This window comes from Chiloscyllium punctatum, chromosome 1 (genome assembly GCF_047496795.1).
Source record: "Chiloscyllium punctatum isolate Juve2018m chromosome 1, sChiPun1.3, whole genome shotgun sequence".
In the NCBI taxonomy this organism is placed as follows: Eukaryota; Metazoa; Chordata; class Chondrichthyes; order Orectolobiformes; family Hemiscylliidae; genus Chiloscyllium; species Chiloscyllium punctatum.
This window is the reverse complement of record NC_092739.1, coordinates 86,955,105-86,970,960: the sequence shown is the minus strand read 5'-3', so window position 1 is coordinate 86,970,960 and position 15,856 is coordinate 86,955,105. Positions and strand designations below refer to the sequence as shown.

General features: G+C 39.7%; 1 protein-coding gene across 1 annotated transcript; it reads left to right on the top strand.

Moving 5' to 3' along the window:
* The first annotated feature begins 1,892 nt into the window (after positions 1-1,892).
* Positions 1,893-14,854, top strand: LOC140479091 (general transcription factor IIE subunit 1-like). The gene is made up of 4 exons (XM_072572958.1): positions 1,893-2,337; positions 4,740-4,941; positions 5,604-5,827; positions 14,472-14,854. The coding sequence occupies exons 1-4, from the start codon at positions 1,893-1,895 to the stop codon at positions 14,852-14,854; spliced, it is 1,254 nt and encodes a 417-aa protein (XP_072429059.1).
* Positions 14,855-15,856: the final 1,002 nt, after the last annotated feature.

Here is a 15,856-nt window from a genome sequence, read left to right as displayed (position 1 = left end):
AAGTAAACGTTTGTCCACCTTGTGCAAACTTTAACTTAAAGTTAATATTCTATATGTGATGACATATTGCAAGAACTTCTTGATTACTGATCTATACTAGATCAACTATATCCCATGTGACAAGTAGACTATTTGCTTTTAAAGGATTCATGGTAAAAGATTTCCAATCACTTCCAATAATGATCCTAATTGGATAAACATTGACAGCACTTCAGAGTAGAGCTTGGAGGTTAGAGTCATACAGCAGTCTTTTTGCACCATGTTCCCAAACCAAAATAGTCCAACTGGCCTGAGTTTACCTCATCCTTCTGAACCTTTTCTTATTCATGTATTCTCCAAATATCTTAAATGTTATAACTGCACTTACATCCACCACTTCCTCTGGCAGTTCATTCCACACAAATCACTGTTTCTATGAAAACATTGCCCATCTTGTCCTCCTCAAAATTTTCACTGTGAAAATATGACCCTGACCCCCACTCCCAACTTTAAACTCTCCCATGTTAGGAAAAAGATCTTTTGCTATTCACCTTACATATGCCTCATGATTTTATAGACTGCTAAGCTCACCCCTGAACTCTGTTCCAGTGGTAAAAAGTCCCAGCCTAGTCTTGTAACTCAAACCCTTAATTCCCATCAAAGGCCTAGTTAACCTTTTCTGAACACTCTCCAATTTAATGTCCTTCCTATAGCAGGGTGACCAGAACTGCACACAGTACTTGTGGCTTCAGCAAGGTCCTGTATGATCTCAACATGTCCCAACTCCATACTCAAAAAGGTCTGACCAATGAAGGCAAGCATACTAAACACCATTACCTGTGACACACATTTCAAAGAATTATGTACCTGAACCCCTCGATCTCTGTTCTGCAAAATTGCCCAGTGCCATACCATTAATTGTATAAGTCCTGTCCTTGTTTGTATTACCAAAATGGGATACTTTACAATTATCCAAATTAAACCCACCTGCCACCCCTCAAGCCTACTGACCCAAACCACCTGTACTGCCCACCACGAGGATATTAAAGCACATCGTTCTTTTCTTGGGGGCCTGGTTAACCAATGCAACCACAGGTGGCATAGTGGTTAACACTGTTGTCTCACAGCACCAGGGACTCTAGTTTGATTCCTGCCTCTAGTGACTGTGTGGGTTTCCTCGGGGTGTTCTTGTTTCCTCCCACAATACAAAAATGTGCAGGTTAGGTGAATTGGCCAGGCTAAATTGCCCATAATGTTCAGTCACGTGTAGGTTAGGTGTATTAGTCAGGGGCAAATATAGAATAATGGGTTTGGGTAAGAGGGTCAGCATTGCCTTGGGCCAAAGGACCTGTTTCCACATTAAAAAAAATCCAGTTTTGAAATTTCACGATATTATTGTGATTAAACTGCAGAGCTGAGGAAATATTCCCTGGGATACCTAGCCCTGCTTACTACCGTCCCGCTCATACAATCATAGAACCCCTACAATGCAGAGAGGTGGCCCATCAAGTCTGCACTCACTCTCCGAAGAACACTCTACCCAGGTCTAGCTCCCCTCGATTATCCCTAAACCCCGCATTCCCATGGCTAATCCACTTGACCTGCGCAATTTTGGACGATGTGAGGAAACTCACGCAAATGGGTTTTCCACGGGGAGAATGTGCAAACTCCAAACACGTGATTAAATGAGTTTCCATTGAGCGTTTTCGGGAGATTACAATTGATAACCAGTCACACGTAAAACGCGAGAGTAGAATTTGCATTGTATCTCTAATTTTCATGGAGGGATTTTGCTGGTCTGGTTCTTGGAATTGTAATACTCGCGTTCCCCTGAACGACTTAGTAATTTTTGTTTTTTTTAAACTGAGACACTGCAAGGATTCTCCAGCTTGTTTAAACAAAAAATTGCTATCATGGACCAAAACGTCATTACAGAAGTCCCTGCATCTCTCAAACGCTTAGCAAAGTACATAGTGCGTGGATTCTATGGGGTGGAATATTCCCTCACTCTGGACATTCTCATTCGCTATCCCTGTGTGAAGGAGGATGATTTGCAGCAACTATTGAAGTTTGACAAGAAGCAGCTCCGCTCTGTCCTCAACACCTTAAAATCTGACAAGTTTCTTAAGAGCCGAATAAGGGTGGAAACCAATTCTGACGGGAAGAGTTCCAGACATAATTACTATTACATCAACTACAAGCTGCTGGTGGACGTGGTCAAATATAAACTGGATATTATGCGCAGAAAAATTGAAACTGACGAGAGGAATTCAAGCACAAGATCATCTTTCAAGTGTCCGCTCTGTTTCAGTACATTTACTGATTTGGAAGTCAATCATTTGTTTGACCCTTGTACAGGTGAGCTGGGACTTTATCGGTTTCCCCAGAACATTGTTTTGTTTTGATTTGTTTTGATTTTCATCCCTTATTTTGGTAGAGAATTATTGGTTTTGAATTCATCCCACGCGATAATTTGAATATCACCGCAGAAGGTTATTTTGGGTTAGCAGCTGACAAACTTTCAGTTAGATTTTTTTTCTCTCTCTCAAACCGAGATACTGTAAGCATTCTCCAGCTTGTTTCTGAAATTTGTCCCGCTCTTTCTACGCCCTCCCACAAAGTACGGAATCAGCTAAACTTGTCTAACACGTTTGGTGCTGATCAGATTGTGGTGGGGTTTAAGCGCGCACGCGTATGGGGGTAGTCCAAGTTTAACCTGATTCAGTACTCCGGCAGAAATTGCTGAAAATTACATGTTGTACAGCGGGTTGTCCAAATAGGATCCGTGCTGGAAAAGCACAGCAGGTCAGGCAGCATCCGATGGGCAGGAAAATCGATGTTTCGGGCAAAAGCCCTTCCAATGAAACATTCCTGATGAAGGGCTTTTGCCCGAAACGTCAATTTCGAAGCTCCTTGGATGCTGCCTGAACTGCTGAGCTCTTTCAGCACCACTAATCCAGTAATATTATATACTACAGCGTTCACACCTGGCAGTAACTTGCTGAACTCTCACTTGAAATCGGCTCTTTCAATGTGGAAAAAGCAAATTGCTTCAGAAACCAGAGATCTGGACGTCGATTCTCCTGCTCCTTGGATGCTGCCTTAATCTTGCTAACCAGTCAAATACCTTGAAGTCCCACATCCGATGCTCTGGCCTCATCAATCCTCTTTGTTTTCCAGAAAATTCAATCAAGTTTGAGACTTGATTCCCTATGCACAAAGCCATGTTGACCATCCCTAATCAGTTCTTACTCTTCCAAATACGTGAAAACCCTGTCCTCCAGATTCCCTCCAACAACTTGCCCACCAACAATGTTAGGGTGACGTCCCCCTGGCATTTTCTTGCCACCTTTCTTAAATAGTAGCACCATATCAGCAACCTTGTCTTCCAACACCTCACTAGTGACTGTCCATGATAGCTTCCCACAGTGTTCTAGAGTTCACCTGATCAGATCCTGTGGATTTATCCTCCTTTTATGCATTTTATGATGTCCAACACTTCTGTAATAAGAACATTTTTCAATTTATCTTCCCATGTTCTATATCTTCTCCACCGTAAACACTGATGCAAAATACTCATTTTAGTATCTCCCCCAATTCCTGCAGCTCCATATGTAGGCAGTCTTGCTGGTCTTTCCAAGAGGTGAGTTACTTGCTGCAGGATTCAACCTCTGATACCACTGTTGCTGCCACAGTATTGGAGTTTTTGGTCTGATGACTAGTAGAGCTTCTCTGAGGACCTATAAACCTGGTAGGACCATAGCAATGACAAAACTCTGAAGTTGTACCTTTGGACTAACTTGGATGAATATGCCCAAATTAACCTACTTTTATATGTCCCTTAACACCTTTTAATCTAAGGATTTTGTGGGAGAAACATCTTTTTATTTCAAACAGGTGGTTAGCTTTACATAAGAAGAGCAAATACTTCACAATTGTCCTTCACAATTAATTTGGCCTGAATTAGCAACCCGTTCATACTCCTTCTCAATTTCCATCAGTTACAATGCACGACCCTGGTCAGATCCTGCCTTTTATTTCTTGTAGCTCCTTTTGCAGTACATTGAGCATGTGGTTTTGAAGTTATTTTTAGAATTGCTCAGTAGGTACAGTCCAAATAGACTTTATCTTTTAATAGAATGAAAATGTCAATAACTGGGGATTTGAAACTTGAAAGGCTGAAAAATGTGATTTTGGGAGAAATAATTGCTGAGCACTTTTTTAATGGTTTAACTAATGGCATCTCAAGTACATTACAATTAACGTTTGTTGAATACACAAGGATACAGGTGAGGTAACAAATCCCAAAGCAGAGGGTAATGTTTTCTTCCCATTCACCATCTTCAGTTGTTACTGGAGCAGTCCCTTTTGCGTACCTTTTTGGAGGCGGTGACAGATGTTTTATATTTTACTTCTACTTTGTTTAAATTTCAGTTGAAGCAACAGTGCGTACAGCAGTCTGAGGAGGTAAGAGGAAGCAAACTAGAGTTTCTAGTAAATTCCTTCCTGTGATTTTTGGTGATTCTCCCAACCCCTTTATTAATTGGGAGCGAATCTTCTAAATTAAGAAGGCAATGTGGAAAAGGCAAAAGCTTTAAATGTTTTTGTAAACATAGGTTTATGGAGAATATTGGGAGTAAGATTAACTGGATAGCACTGCTAGCACCTGGGCTTGATAGGCCAAATGTCATAATCCTGTGCTCCACTATTAATCCTTCCCATGTCATTATGTTTGTTTGCTGTTCCTGTAAAATCTATAGGCAATTTTAACTGTACATACTGTCACACGGAGGTAGAAGAAGATGCTTCTGCAATACCTAAACGTGATGCTCGAACACTTCTGGCAACGTTTAATGAACAAATTGAACCAATTTATGCACTTTTACGTGAAACTGAAGATATTGCTCTTCCACATGAACTCTTAGAACCACAACCAACTGAGATCCCAGAACTGGCAATAAGGTAGCGTATATCTGAAATTCAGTTGTTGTTATACTGCTGGTCACTAAATAATTTAATCAGAACAGAACAGAAAGCAAATGCTAAAGGATTCTTTGAATTTGGGTACTAGCTTATTACCTGAGGAGTAAGAGTTGTGAAATGGTGGCATGTTAATCACCCCGTACATTGAAAAGGTTGAATGTTAGTGATTCTAGTCAGCAATACGTGGTACAGGATGTATAGAGAACAGAACTTGATTAGCTAAACATTAAAATCTTTTTACATATATATAGATCCTGCTCATCTAAAATGATACTTCCAGATTTATCTTATCCTAACTGTACAATGTCAACACTTGAAAGTACCTGTTATTGTACAAGAAGGTAATTGCAGCCAGTGCTTTGTCCAAATCCATCGTTAATATAAATCTAGAAGACTGGCTCTATTAAAATTGTTTATGTCGGATAACATTAGGTTGAAGTCCCTGTGAAAACTAGAGCTTGAATGACCCAAAGGTTCATGGTTTTTTTAGGATTTAGAATTTTAGATTATAGCAGGAGTCCACTTCCCAGAACCCCACAAGAGGTTGACTTTCTTGTTCACATCAGTAGTGGTTAGGTATGAAAGTCAGGAATCACTCAAAAGCTTTATTCATGGAGTGAGTGATTGTGTTTTATTTTCAGCCAGAATCCGAAGACACATGGCCTTAAAAGTAATGATCATCCAGAGAGATGGTCAAATAAATCAGTTTGCAATGATCTGTATGAACAAAACATTGTTGTAAATGTCCAAGAATCTGATGCTAAATCTAAGAAAAAAACTGTGAAGCCTGTTAAATCACAGCCCATCTGGATGACTGCAAGCACTGTTGAGGGAGTTGGTTTGGATAAAATGGAGAATTCAGTTGGTGAGTATGTGTATTTTAGTATAATTTCCTTCGAGACTTTAGGAAATCATTTAACGTGTCTTATTTTCAGCAATCCTGAATCATTTGGTTTTTTTCTTGCAGTTATGTGTTTTATTTTCTGACACAATGTGGGTGTGGCTGGCGAGGTCAGCATGTATTGCCCATTCCCTCATCAACCTTGTGATGAACCCCTTCCTTCAACAGCAGTCAGGGGAGTGTAGATAGATTCAGTGCTGTCAGGAAGAGAGCTCCAGGATTTTGACCGTGTTCCAAGTCTAGTTTGGAGCAGACCTTTTGTGGTGATGTTCCCATGTTACCTGCTGCCCTCCTCTTTCCACGTGGTAGAGGCATTTTGAATGTGTTGCCAAAGGAGCCAGGGTGAATTACTGTTATGTATCTGTGTAGTTGCTACACGCTGGTGTCTGTGTGTGGTGGGAATGAGATTGAAAGTGGTGTGAGAGATACCAGAGTCAAAACTTGAGGGAATAGTAATCAAGACCCACTATTCTGCAACTACCTCGATGTCTAAAATTAAATTACCAAGATGACCAATGTGACTGACTGGTATTCAGGATAAAAAGCAATTCATGCCAGGTCCCATCACTTAAACATTAACAACAAGTTTCCTGTTTATTTTCTATTTATTGAAGTTTTTAATCTACTACATTGAAATGATCCAGGTTATTATTTACAATTTATTTCCTGGCAGTTGTATGTTCTAATGTATTAGAAAAAAAATTTGAAGGAGCTAGTAAATATCATAAAGATTTTTGAGCAATCCAAAACAAAGTTTTGCACAAGGTTACATTTTAAGACCAGAGCCTGTGATGGTATGGATAGAGGATTGGCTAATGAGTAGAAAACAGTTGGGATAAGGGGATGTTTTCAGGATGGTAACCTGTAATTAAAGTATTCACGAATCAGGGCTGTGTCCACTACTTATAATACAATTATCATGCAAATCATCTAGTTTGTGGATTAAAAACATAGGTGAGAGGGCAAATAGTGAAGATAACACAACATCTACAGAGTGACACAGATTTAAGTGTTTATGCAAAAGCTTTGCAGATGGAATATAATGTGGAAATAGAGTGGTTATGCACTCTGGTAGGAAGAATAGAGAAGCTGAATATTAAAGTGGACGAAGATGGCAAAACTATGGAACAGAAGGATTTGGGAGTGTACATGCACACAAAAAGCTAACATCCAATTACAGCAGGTAATAGTGAAGGCAAATGGAATTTTGGCACTTATTTCAAATGAGTGTTTCTGTTTTTCCCTTTTTTTTTAAAAAAAGGGAAGATTTTCTAAAACTATACAAGGTACTAGTAAGACCACAGCTGGAATATTGTGAACCTGTCTGCTCTCCTTATGTAAGGAAAGATATATTCTGGCATTGAAGGTAGTCCAGAGAAGGTTCTCTACAATCATTCCAGGAATGGAAGAGTGCCTTAAGAAAAGGTTTAAGTTCAGATTGCTAATTTTAACTTTAAATCAAAAGGAGTCTATATTTATACAAGATTCATAGAGAATTAACAAGGTAAATGTGGAGAAGTGCCCTTGTGGGAGTGTCTAGGACCAGAAGAAGATTATATTTCAGAATAAAGGATGACTCAGTAAGGTCATGACAGATGAAGAATTTCTTGAAGATAGTGAATTCTTTACCACAGTGGGCTGTTGAAGCTGGGCCTTTAAGTATATTCAAGACTGAGACCTCTTTTTTATTAATTAGTAAAGGGATTGAGGGATTATGGGGAAATAAGGCAAGGAATTTGGAACAGACTTGATGGTCTTAATGGTCTACTTCTGCTCTGATGTATTATGATGTGGAGGTTTAATGTATGCATAGTAAATACCCTTTCTTACCAGTTAATTAGGTATCCACTTTGCAGTTGGTAGTGCTGTGTTTTGAGTCAATGTCACTTCCTTGTCCAGCATTTGCGTATATCCCAACCATTATATATCTTTTTTTGTCCAGTGACCGTTTTTTTCTGGTGAGACTTTTTAAAAAAATTTTGAAGTCCTGGTTTGCTTGTTTTGAAGGTGCAAGAGAATGTAAACTTCCTGTGCTTTGAAGGTGAGCTTTTACTAGGTGGCTTTCCCTGACTTTTTAAGTGGCTTCTACCCTACTTGTGGAATACTGCAGTGCATAATAATAGTTGCTCACTTTTTAAACATTCGCTCATAGGATGTGGCATTGCTGGCTGGGCAGCATTTATTGCCCATCCTGAGTTGCACAAACTGCTGAAGCCCAGATAAATTCTCAATCCTGCGTATGGAGAGAATTCCAGGATTTTGACCCAGCAACAGTGAAGGATTGGCAAACTATTTCCAAGTCCGGATAATGAGTGACTTGGAGAGGAACTTGCAAATGGGAATGTTCCCATGTATCTGTTGCCCTCGTCCTCCTTGTTTATAGTTGGTGTGGGTTTAGAAGGTGCTGTCTTTAGAATCTTAGCAAATTTCTGCATTAGCGGTTGCAATAGTGGTTTGTATGGTGTCAGGTTTTTGTGTTGCTGAATTGTACTTATCCAGGCAAGTGGGAAGTTAGGTGAGTTGCATGTTGCAGTATCCCTATTCTGACCTCTTGTCACTACTATTTATAGCAAGTCCAGTTCAGTTCCTGTTCAATGGGGATGTCCAGGATGTTTGGGAGGAAATAACAATGCTGAATATGTCAGGAGATTTGGTTATAACTCCCTTTTTTTGAATGATAAAGAGCAGTGGTGAAATAGTCAGTTGTGTGGCCTTTGTTACTTGCCACTTTTTTGTGTGTCCAGTAGATGCCAGTGTTTGTAGCTGTACTGGAATGGTTTGGCGAGGAGACTGAGGTGGATCACCCACTCAGCACTTCTGGCTGAAGATTGTTGCAAATACTTCAGCCTTTTGCACTAACATTCTGGACTCTTCCATTGTTGAAGATGGGAAAGGATTTTTGTTGTGAGATTAAATGTTTTTAGTGCTTCATTTTATATAGCTGTTGTATGGCATGTTTATATGGGCCTGGAAGGGTTAATACTGAGAAATGAGATGAGCACCATCCACTGTTGTCATCGTGGATTAGAACTCCTTTTAGGTTCATTGAAGGGGATAAGATTTCTGGTTCTTTAGTCACTGTCACCATATCTATCAAAGCAACCTGTAACCAGATGGGGACATGTAGTTATGATTTAGTTTATCACAAGATATTATTCTTAAATCAGGAAATAGTTACCTCTGACACTATAGGAAGCTGGTCCTGAAATTCACTACAACTAGCAACAGCAGCTCAAATGGAAACAAGCTGGCATTCTCAGACAACATAATGGCCAAAAATTATTTCTCTCTGGACTACTGGACAGAGCATGTAACTGATGTAATGTTTTTCTGGAATGTTACTTTCTGCATGCTCCTTTCCCATAAAGAAATATGGTGCATCCTCTATTATGTTGCCTGCCTAGCAGTCACTGTACCACCTCAGGACATTGGTGAATTTCTGCAAAATTCCTCCCCTGTTGTAAAGAGAAGGAAACTCTGCAAAGTGTACAGGACTGCCTTGTGTACAAAGCTGATGGGACACTGCAAGTAGTGGCTTCTGCTTGTCAAATGAGAATCTTAATTGTCTTTTTGTACTACTTGCATCTTCAAATCCAAAATCAAACTCTGCTCAAGATATTGTGTAATTACAAATTTCAGGCTACCATTATTTCTCCTTTTTTTTTTTGGCACACATTTTTGGTGCACCATATATTCCTGCAAACCAACATATGCCACTAAGTTTCTATTGTTTTAAAGCTCTCTTTCTGACAACCACAAAATTCATCGCCAGATCTATGTAGTGAAAATGACTGAACAGTACTATACAGCTCCCCTAGTTTCAGTAGAAAAGTTTGTTTCCCTTTCTTCTTGTGAATAGTCCTGGAATTCTGTAAATGTTGTGGGTCAACCTACACCATAGGGCTGCTATGGATTCAGGCAAGCTTACCACCATGTTCAAGGGCAATTACTGACTGGCAATAAATGCTGGCCAGCCAGCAACTCCCACGTGAACTTAGACTAAGGTTTTAACCTTCGTTCTGGCTGGAAGAGTCCTGTTAATGTTTTTATTCAAAGTATCACAAGCATTGAGCTCCTATTCCTCGTCTGGTTCAACAGCACCCAAACTAACAATGTTCATAAACTGAAAGATATTAGATTTTTACAAAATGAGTTTTTCACCAGAATATACTGTCAAACCTATCCTCTGCTCATCTCAATCTGCGAGAAATAGACACTGGGTGATATCACAATTTATCAATTGCGGTCTTTGATCGAGAAGCAAAAAACAAACTTGCAGCAGGTATCATCTGGCTCTGGGCCTCCTCCCCCATTCAATAAGATAGTGGCCAATTTCATTTAACTCCATGCTCCTTCCTAGCTAGCTCCCCACAAAACTTTTCATCTTGTCCAGAATCTGACACCTCTAACTGAACAGTCAGACTTTTCCTCAAGGTGGTGGAAAGTGTGTCAAAGACTCAGACCCTTAATTTTCAGATGCCTTAACTGGGTGACCATTTAGCTCTAGATTGTTTTAAATAGGAAATATCCTCTCTACTTAGCTGTCAAGATTCCTTGATCCTATACCTTGTTTAGGGTCTGTCTTATTTTAATCCAGCCACATCTTAATTTTCTGAACTGCAGAGGATACAAGACTAGCCTGTCTTTCTCTCATAGACTAAATGTGGAATGGACGGGTTGTTCTAACAGTTTTTCTCTGAATTGCTTCCAACATAATGTTTTCTGACTGAGGCTTTCTGAACTAAGGTGACACATACTGGGCACACATTCCAGAATTAACCATCTTTTCTTAAAGCCATTCATCCTGTAATAAACAAACATTGAATTAGTTTTCATTAGTTATTTGCTTTTTGATTCATGCATAAACCATTAGATATAGGAGCAGATACAGGTCATTCAGAATAGATTCTGCACTGCCATTTGATCATGACTGATACGTTTCTCATCATCATTCTCCTGCCTTATCCTTTGTAACCTTTTGATCCCTTTACCCTTTAAAGAACCTATCTATCTCTGTCTTAAATACAGTCAATAACTTGACATCCACAGCCTTCTGTGGCAAAGAATTTCAGATTCACCACCCTCGGTCTGAAAAGATTCCTGCTCGTATCCATTTAAAGGATATTCCTACACTGAGGTGTGTCTTCTGGCCCAACTTTCTCACCAACTGGTGAAAATATCCTCTTCACATCCATTCTATTGAGGCCTCTCAGTATTCTAAATTTTAATTAAAATTCTCCACTCTCACAATTCCCCATCCTTCTAAATTCCATTGAATACAGACCCAGAATCACTAAGCCCTTCATCTCCAGGATCATTTTTGTAAACCTCCTTGGAACCCCCCTAAGACCAGCATATCCACCTTTCAGACAGGGGTCAAAAACTACTCAATATTCCAAATGCAGCCTGACCAGAGCCTTGTGCTGCCACAGCAGTACATCCTGTTCTTGTATCCCAGCCCCCTCACAATGAATGCAAACATTGCATTTGCTGCCTTAACTGCCAAATGAACCTGCATGTTAACCTGGAGAGAAACCTGAACTGGGAATCCCAGGTCCCTTTCTGCTTCTGATTTCTGAAGCCTTTCCCCATTTAGAAAATGGTCTACACCTCTTCTCCCAAACAAACTGCTTTCCTCTACTTTTCCCACATTGTATTTCATCTTTTGCCCATTCCTCACCTTCCAAATCCTCCCCACTCAACACTCTGTCCCTCCACCTATCTTTATCTGCAAATGTATCAATAATGTCCTCTGTTGACGATTTGAAGAAAGAAATATAAACATGAATAGTTTGTTCCCAAAACAGACTTTGTGAAATGCCACTAGGCTGAATAAGACTCCTTTATCTACTCTACTCTCAGTCAGCAAATCCTTGGTCTGTGTTAGTATCTTGGTCCTAACACCATGAGTCCTTGCTTTATTCAGCAGCCTCCTGTTTGGCACCTTGTCAAAGGCCTTCTGGAAATTCAAAAAGTTCACATCCACAGGCTCTCCTTTGTCTAACTTGCTCATTACCCCCTCAAAAAACAGGAGCAGATTTTTCAGGTATTATCTTTCCCGTTATGAAACTGTGCTAACTCCATCCCTATTTTGCAATGCATTCCGTACTCTGCCTTATCCTTAATATTGGACTCAATCTTCCTAATGATCAAGGTCAGGCTGAGCAACCTAAAATTTGACATCATCTGCCTCCTTTTAACAGGTGTGTTGCATTAGCCATTTTCCAGTCCTTTTAGAAAACTGCCTCACTCCAGTGATTTCTGAAAGATCACCATCAATGCCTCCAGAATCTCCTCTGCTAGTTCCATCAGAACCCTGGGTTCTTCATTCCTCACTTTCTTCAGCCTCCCTTTCCAGCAGTCCAATATCTACTGCCTCTCTTTTTTAATATATCCAAAAATACTTTGCAATCTCCTTTTTATTGCAAGCTTAATCTTGTCATCTTCCTGATGCTCTTACTTTTTTTAAAAATTGCTCCCTGGTTTTTAAAGGCTTCCTGCTAATCTTCACCACATTACCTTTTCCTTTCACTTTTATGCTGGCCCTGACTTCCCTTGTTGGCCATTGTTCCCTTGTCCTCCCCTTAGCATGTTTTATATGTTTTTGTTGAGCTGGGTGTCAGCTGTGCCTTCCAAAGTTCAGAACAGCTCCTTCCTTGTCTTTGTAGTAACTTTCACTTGATTTCAATTGTTGAGATTCCAGCTTCTCCCCCTCCAAACTGCAGGCTGAATGTTATATTGTGGTCACTGACCTGAGGGGATCCTTCACATTCAGCTCCTGAATCAAGTCTGTCTCACTATATATCACCAAATCCACAATTTCCTGTTCCTGAATGGGCTCTATCCAAACTGCTCTCAAAACTATCATAATGACCTTTCCACAAACTCATTTGTGAGATCCAGTACCAACAGTTCACTTGTATATTTAAGTACCCATGATTACTGTAATAGGAATGACACTATCTTCCCTGAATTAATTTTCTGCCCTGCATCTTGGCTGTTGCTAGGAGATTTTTATATAACTCCCATCAGGGCCTTTTGATTGCCTTTTACAGTTCTGCAACTCTACCCACAGATTCTATGCCTTCCAACCTTATCACTTGCTACTGATCTTGTGAGACAACCTGAATTGATTTTCTGCCCTGCCTCCCTGCCTTTCTGCCTGCCCTTTTTTCAAGGGGATGTGCATCCTTGGATATTTTGTTCCCAGCCCTGGTCATGCTTGATTACAACATCCTATGCAAATTCAAATCTGCACTACGAGGTCAGTTACCTATTTCGTATACTGTGTATTTAACTACAACACCCTGAATTCTGCATGGACTACCTATTACTTGCAGTTTTTGTCCTTTTTACCTGCTGTGCCTGAAGTTAAATTCCTGAACCTCTCCAAACTGTCTTATTACTTGCGTTGGAAATTTTAATAATCTGAGCACCCCCTCTTAAGTTTGAAGATCTTCCTTATGCCTCTCTCTCTTTAGCCTTTCTACTTGGATCCCAGCCCTCGATTGGTTCAGGTGGGGTCTATCCCAGTACTGATGAAGTGACCCATGAAATGGAAGCCCTCTTTTGCATTGCTCTCCTTTTAGCCATGTATTTGCTTCCTTAATCTTATCTCTTTGCTAATTTGCACAAGGCTTAGGTAATAATCCTGAGAGTACAACCTGATGAGGACCTGTGCTTTTAAAAATTTTCTTAATTCCTGATATTCACCAATCAGAACCCCTTGCCCAGGTTGTCCATGCCAATATGGGCTACAGCAGGATCTTGTCCCTTGCTGTCAGGTATCCTTTTCAAGCTGACTCATTGTTGTCCATCCAGAGCTCTGCAATTTCTCTCAATTCCTCGTTAAAATGGACAGCTTCATATTTTCCCACATAATACTCCTCTTGCAAGATTTTTGCCCAGGATTTAAGCTATCTCTAATCCCTTTGTAGCCTGTGATCACTTCAAAACATGCTTTCTACCTATGTCAGCAAATTTGGAAAACATGCCTTCGGCTTCTAGTTAGTTACATAACTTTTTATAGGAAAACTCAGCAGCAATCCCTATGGCACACCACTTTGTCTTGCCAATTAGAAATATTAACTTTTATTTTTTTTTGTTCATGGGATGTGGCATCAATGGCTGAGCCAGCATTTTTTTTTTAACCAATCTCCTGGCTACCCTTTAGCTTGCTAGGTCACTTCAGAGTGTAATTCAGTAGAAATATTGAAGTGGACCTGGATTCACATGACTGCCAAAAGAGCTTTCATGACCACCAGCAAAGTTGCCTTTTATTGCAAGCTTTTAAAACTTACATCCCAACATCTGCTCTGGTTGAATTCAAGTTCATATCCCCAAAGTATTATCTTGAATTTCTAGATTATTAGCCCAGTGATGTTACCACCACATCACTGTCTGCTATCTAGCCACCTAGTTTGCTATTATCATGCCAAAATATTAGACCATCTGTGTTTTTATTGTAATACATTGGATAATTAGATGTCAATTAAATGATGATTTTGATGTTAAATACTTTTATTCAAATAATGGTAGTGAAAAGTAATAATGGTAATCAATGGTATGTGACCACTTTGTCCAAACTTCACTTGTCTAATTGTTCCAGAACACACACCTGAAATGCTTGATGAAGATGCAGCTCTGAATAGTAAGGTTTCAAATTCTGAGGTCATAAAAACACTTATGATTCATGAGAAAAAATCATTAACTGGAGCAACCTTCGCTTCAAATGCAAATCGGAGTGAACCAGATAGTGAGACCAGTGAATCAGAGGATGAGTCAAAGAATGCAAAACCACCAACAAAATTGGATGTAAAGGAAGAGGAAAATGACTTTGTTCTAGAGAAGTCAACAGTTATGGTTGCTGGAAAGTTGCACCTGTACAGTGAAGTCAGTCAAAATCCTGAATTAGTATCTTTGATGACAGAAAAAGAACGAGAGCGTTACATTAGTATTTCTCAAGAAATGTTCCATTTAATGTATGATTAACCACTCTTTAGTATTCAAATTTCACTTGTATTGTATTAAATTCATGTTGTATTACAAGCTAGTTTTGCAGTCAGTAAATTTCTCTTTCTCTTTTCTTTGTGCTGTAAAAAAAATCTTTTGGTATGGTGGTGTCAAAGACCTCTAATGGTTAGCACTTCAGACTTACTATGGGAGAAAGTTTCAAAATTTGTGTTGTCATCTTAATCTTCTCTGTATGAATTGACCCATAAATTTGGTTTTCCTTCTGTGTATTCAGGGTTTTTTTTTAAATTTGAAGAAACTATACGTCAGACTACTATTTCATAAATGCAATGGCCAATTTGACTGACTACCCTTACACTTCCTGTGGTTGATGTGAGAATATCTACCACAGACCTTTCTGAAAACTAACACATCTGCTCTGTTATTGCTACTAAACGTAACCATCCCTTCTGAAATCTGCACTGGCTCCTTACTTTTGGCTTCAATATGTTTACACCATTTTCAACAGGCTGTGGGTGGCTCTGGCCAGGCTAGAGTTGTTTGATAAATATCCCTATTGCACTTGCCCTGAGTAACTGATATGTAATTGTACAGGGCTACCGGCTGCCTGTTATTTTGAGGATGACATCTACTCAGTCACAAGTTTCTGTTGTGCAGATTCATGGCAAATTTGGCAGAATACCCCATGAGGTGGTGGACCCTGGAGTGTAAACACTTGCTTCTCCACTGCTGCCCTGCCTCAGAAAGGCATCTGGATGTGACATCTGTTGCAACTTAGATAGGTGGGTGTTTTTAAATGGTTTAAAAAATTACAACACTAGGTTATAGTCCAACAGGTTTATTTGAAAGTACAAGCTTTTAAGCACTGCTCCTTCATCAGGTAACATTTTTAAAAAATTGATAGCGCCACCTCCAGTCTTTAAAATGTCATTGAATCAGAATCCCTACAATGGACTGAATAACCCCTTTCTCCATCGAGCCTGCATCAACTCTTCTCCACCCCATCCCTGTAACTCTAAG

Coding starts and splice junctions, on each gene's coding strand:
- LOC140479091 (XM_072572958.1), top strand. CDS start 1,893: ATGGACCAAAACGTCATTACAGAAGTCCCTGCATCTCTCAAACGCTTA. Junction 2,338..4,739: donor TTTGTTTGACCCTTGTACAG/GTGAGCTGGGAC, acceptor TAAAATCTATAG/GCAATTTTAACTGTACATAC. Junction 5,828..14,471: donor TAAAATGGAGAATTCAGTTG/GTGAGTATGTGT, acceptor TAATTGTTCCAG/AACACACACCTGAAATGCTT.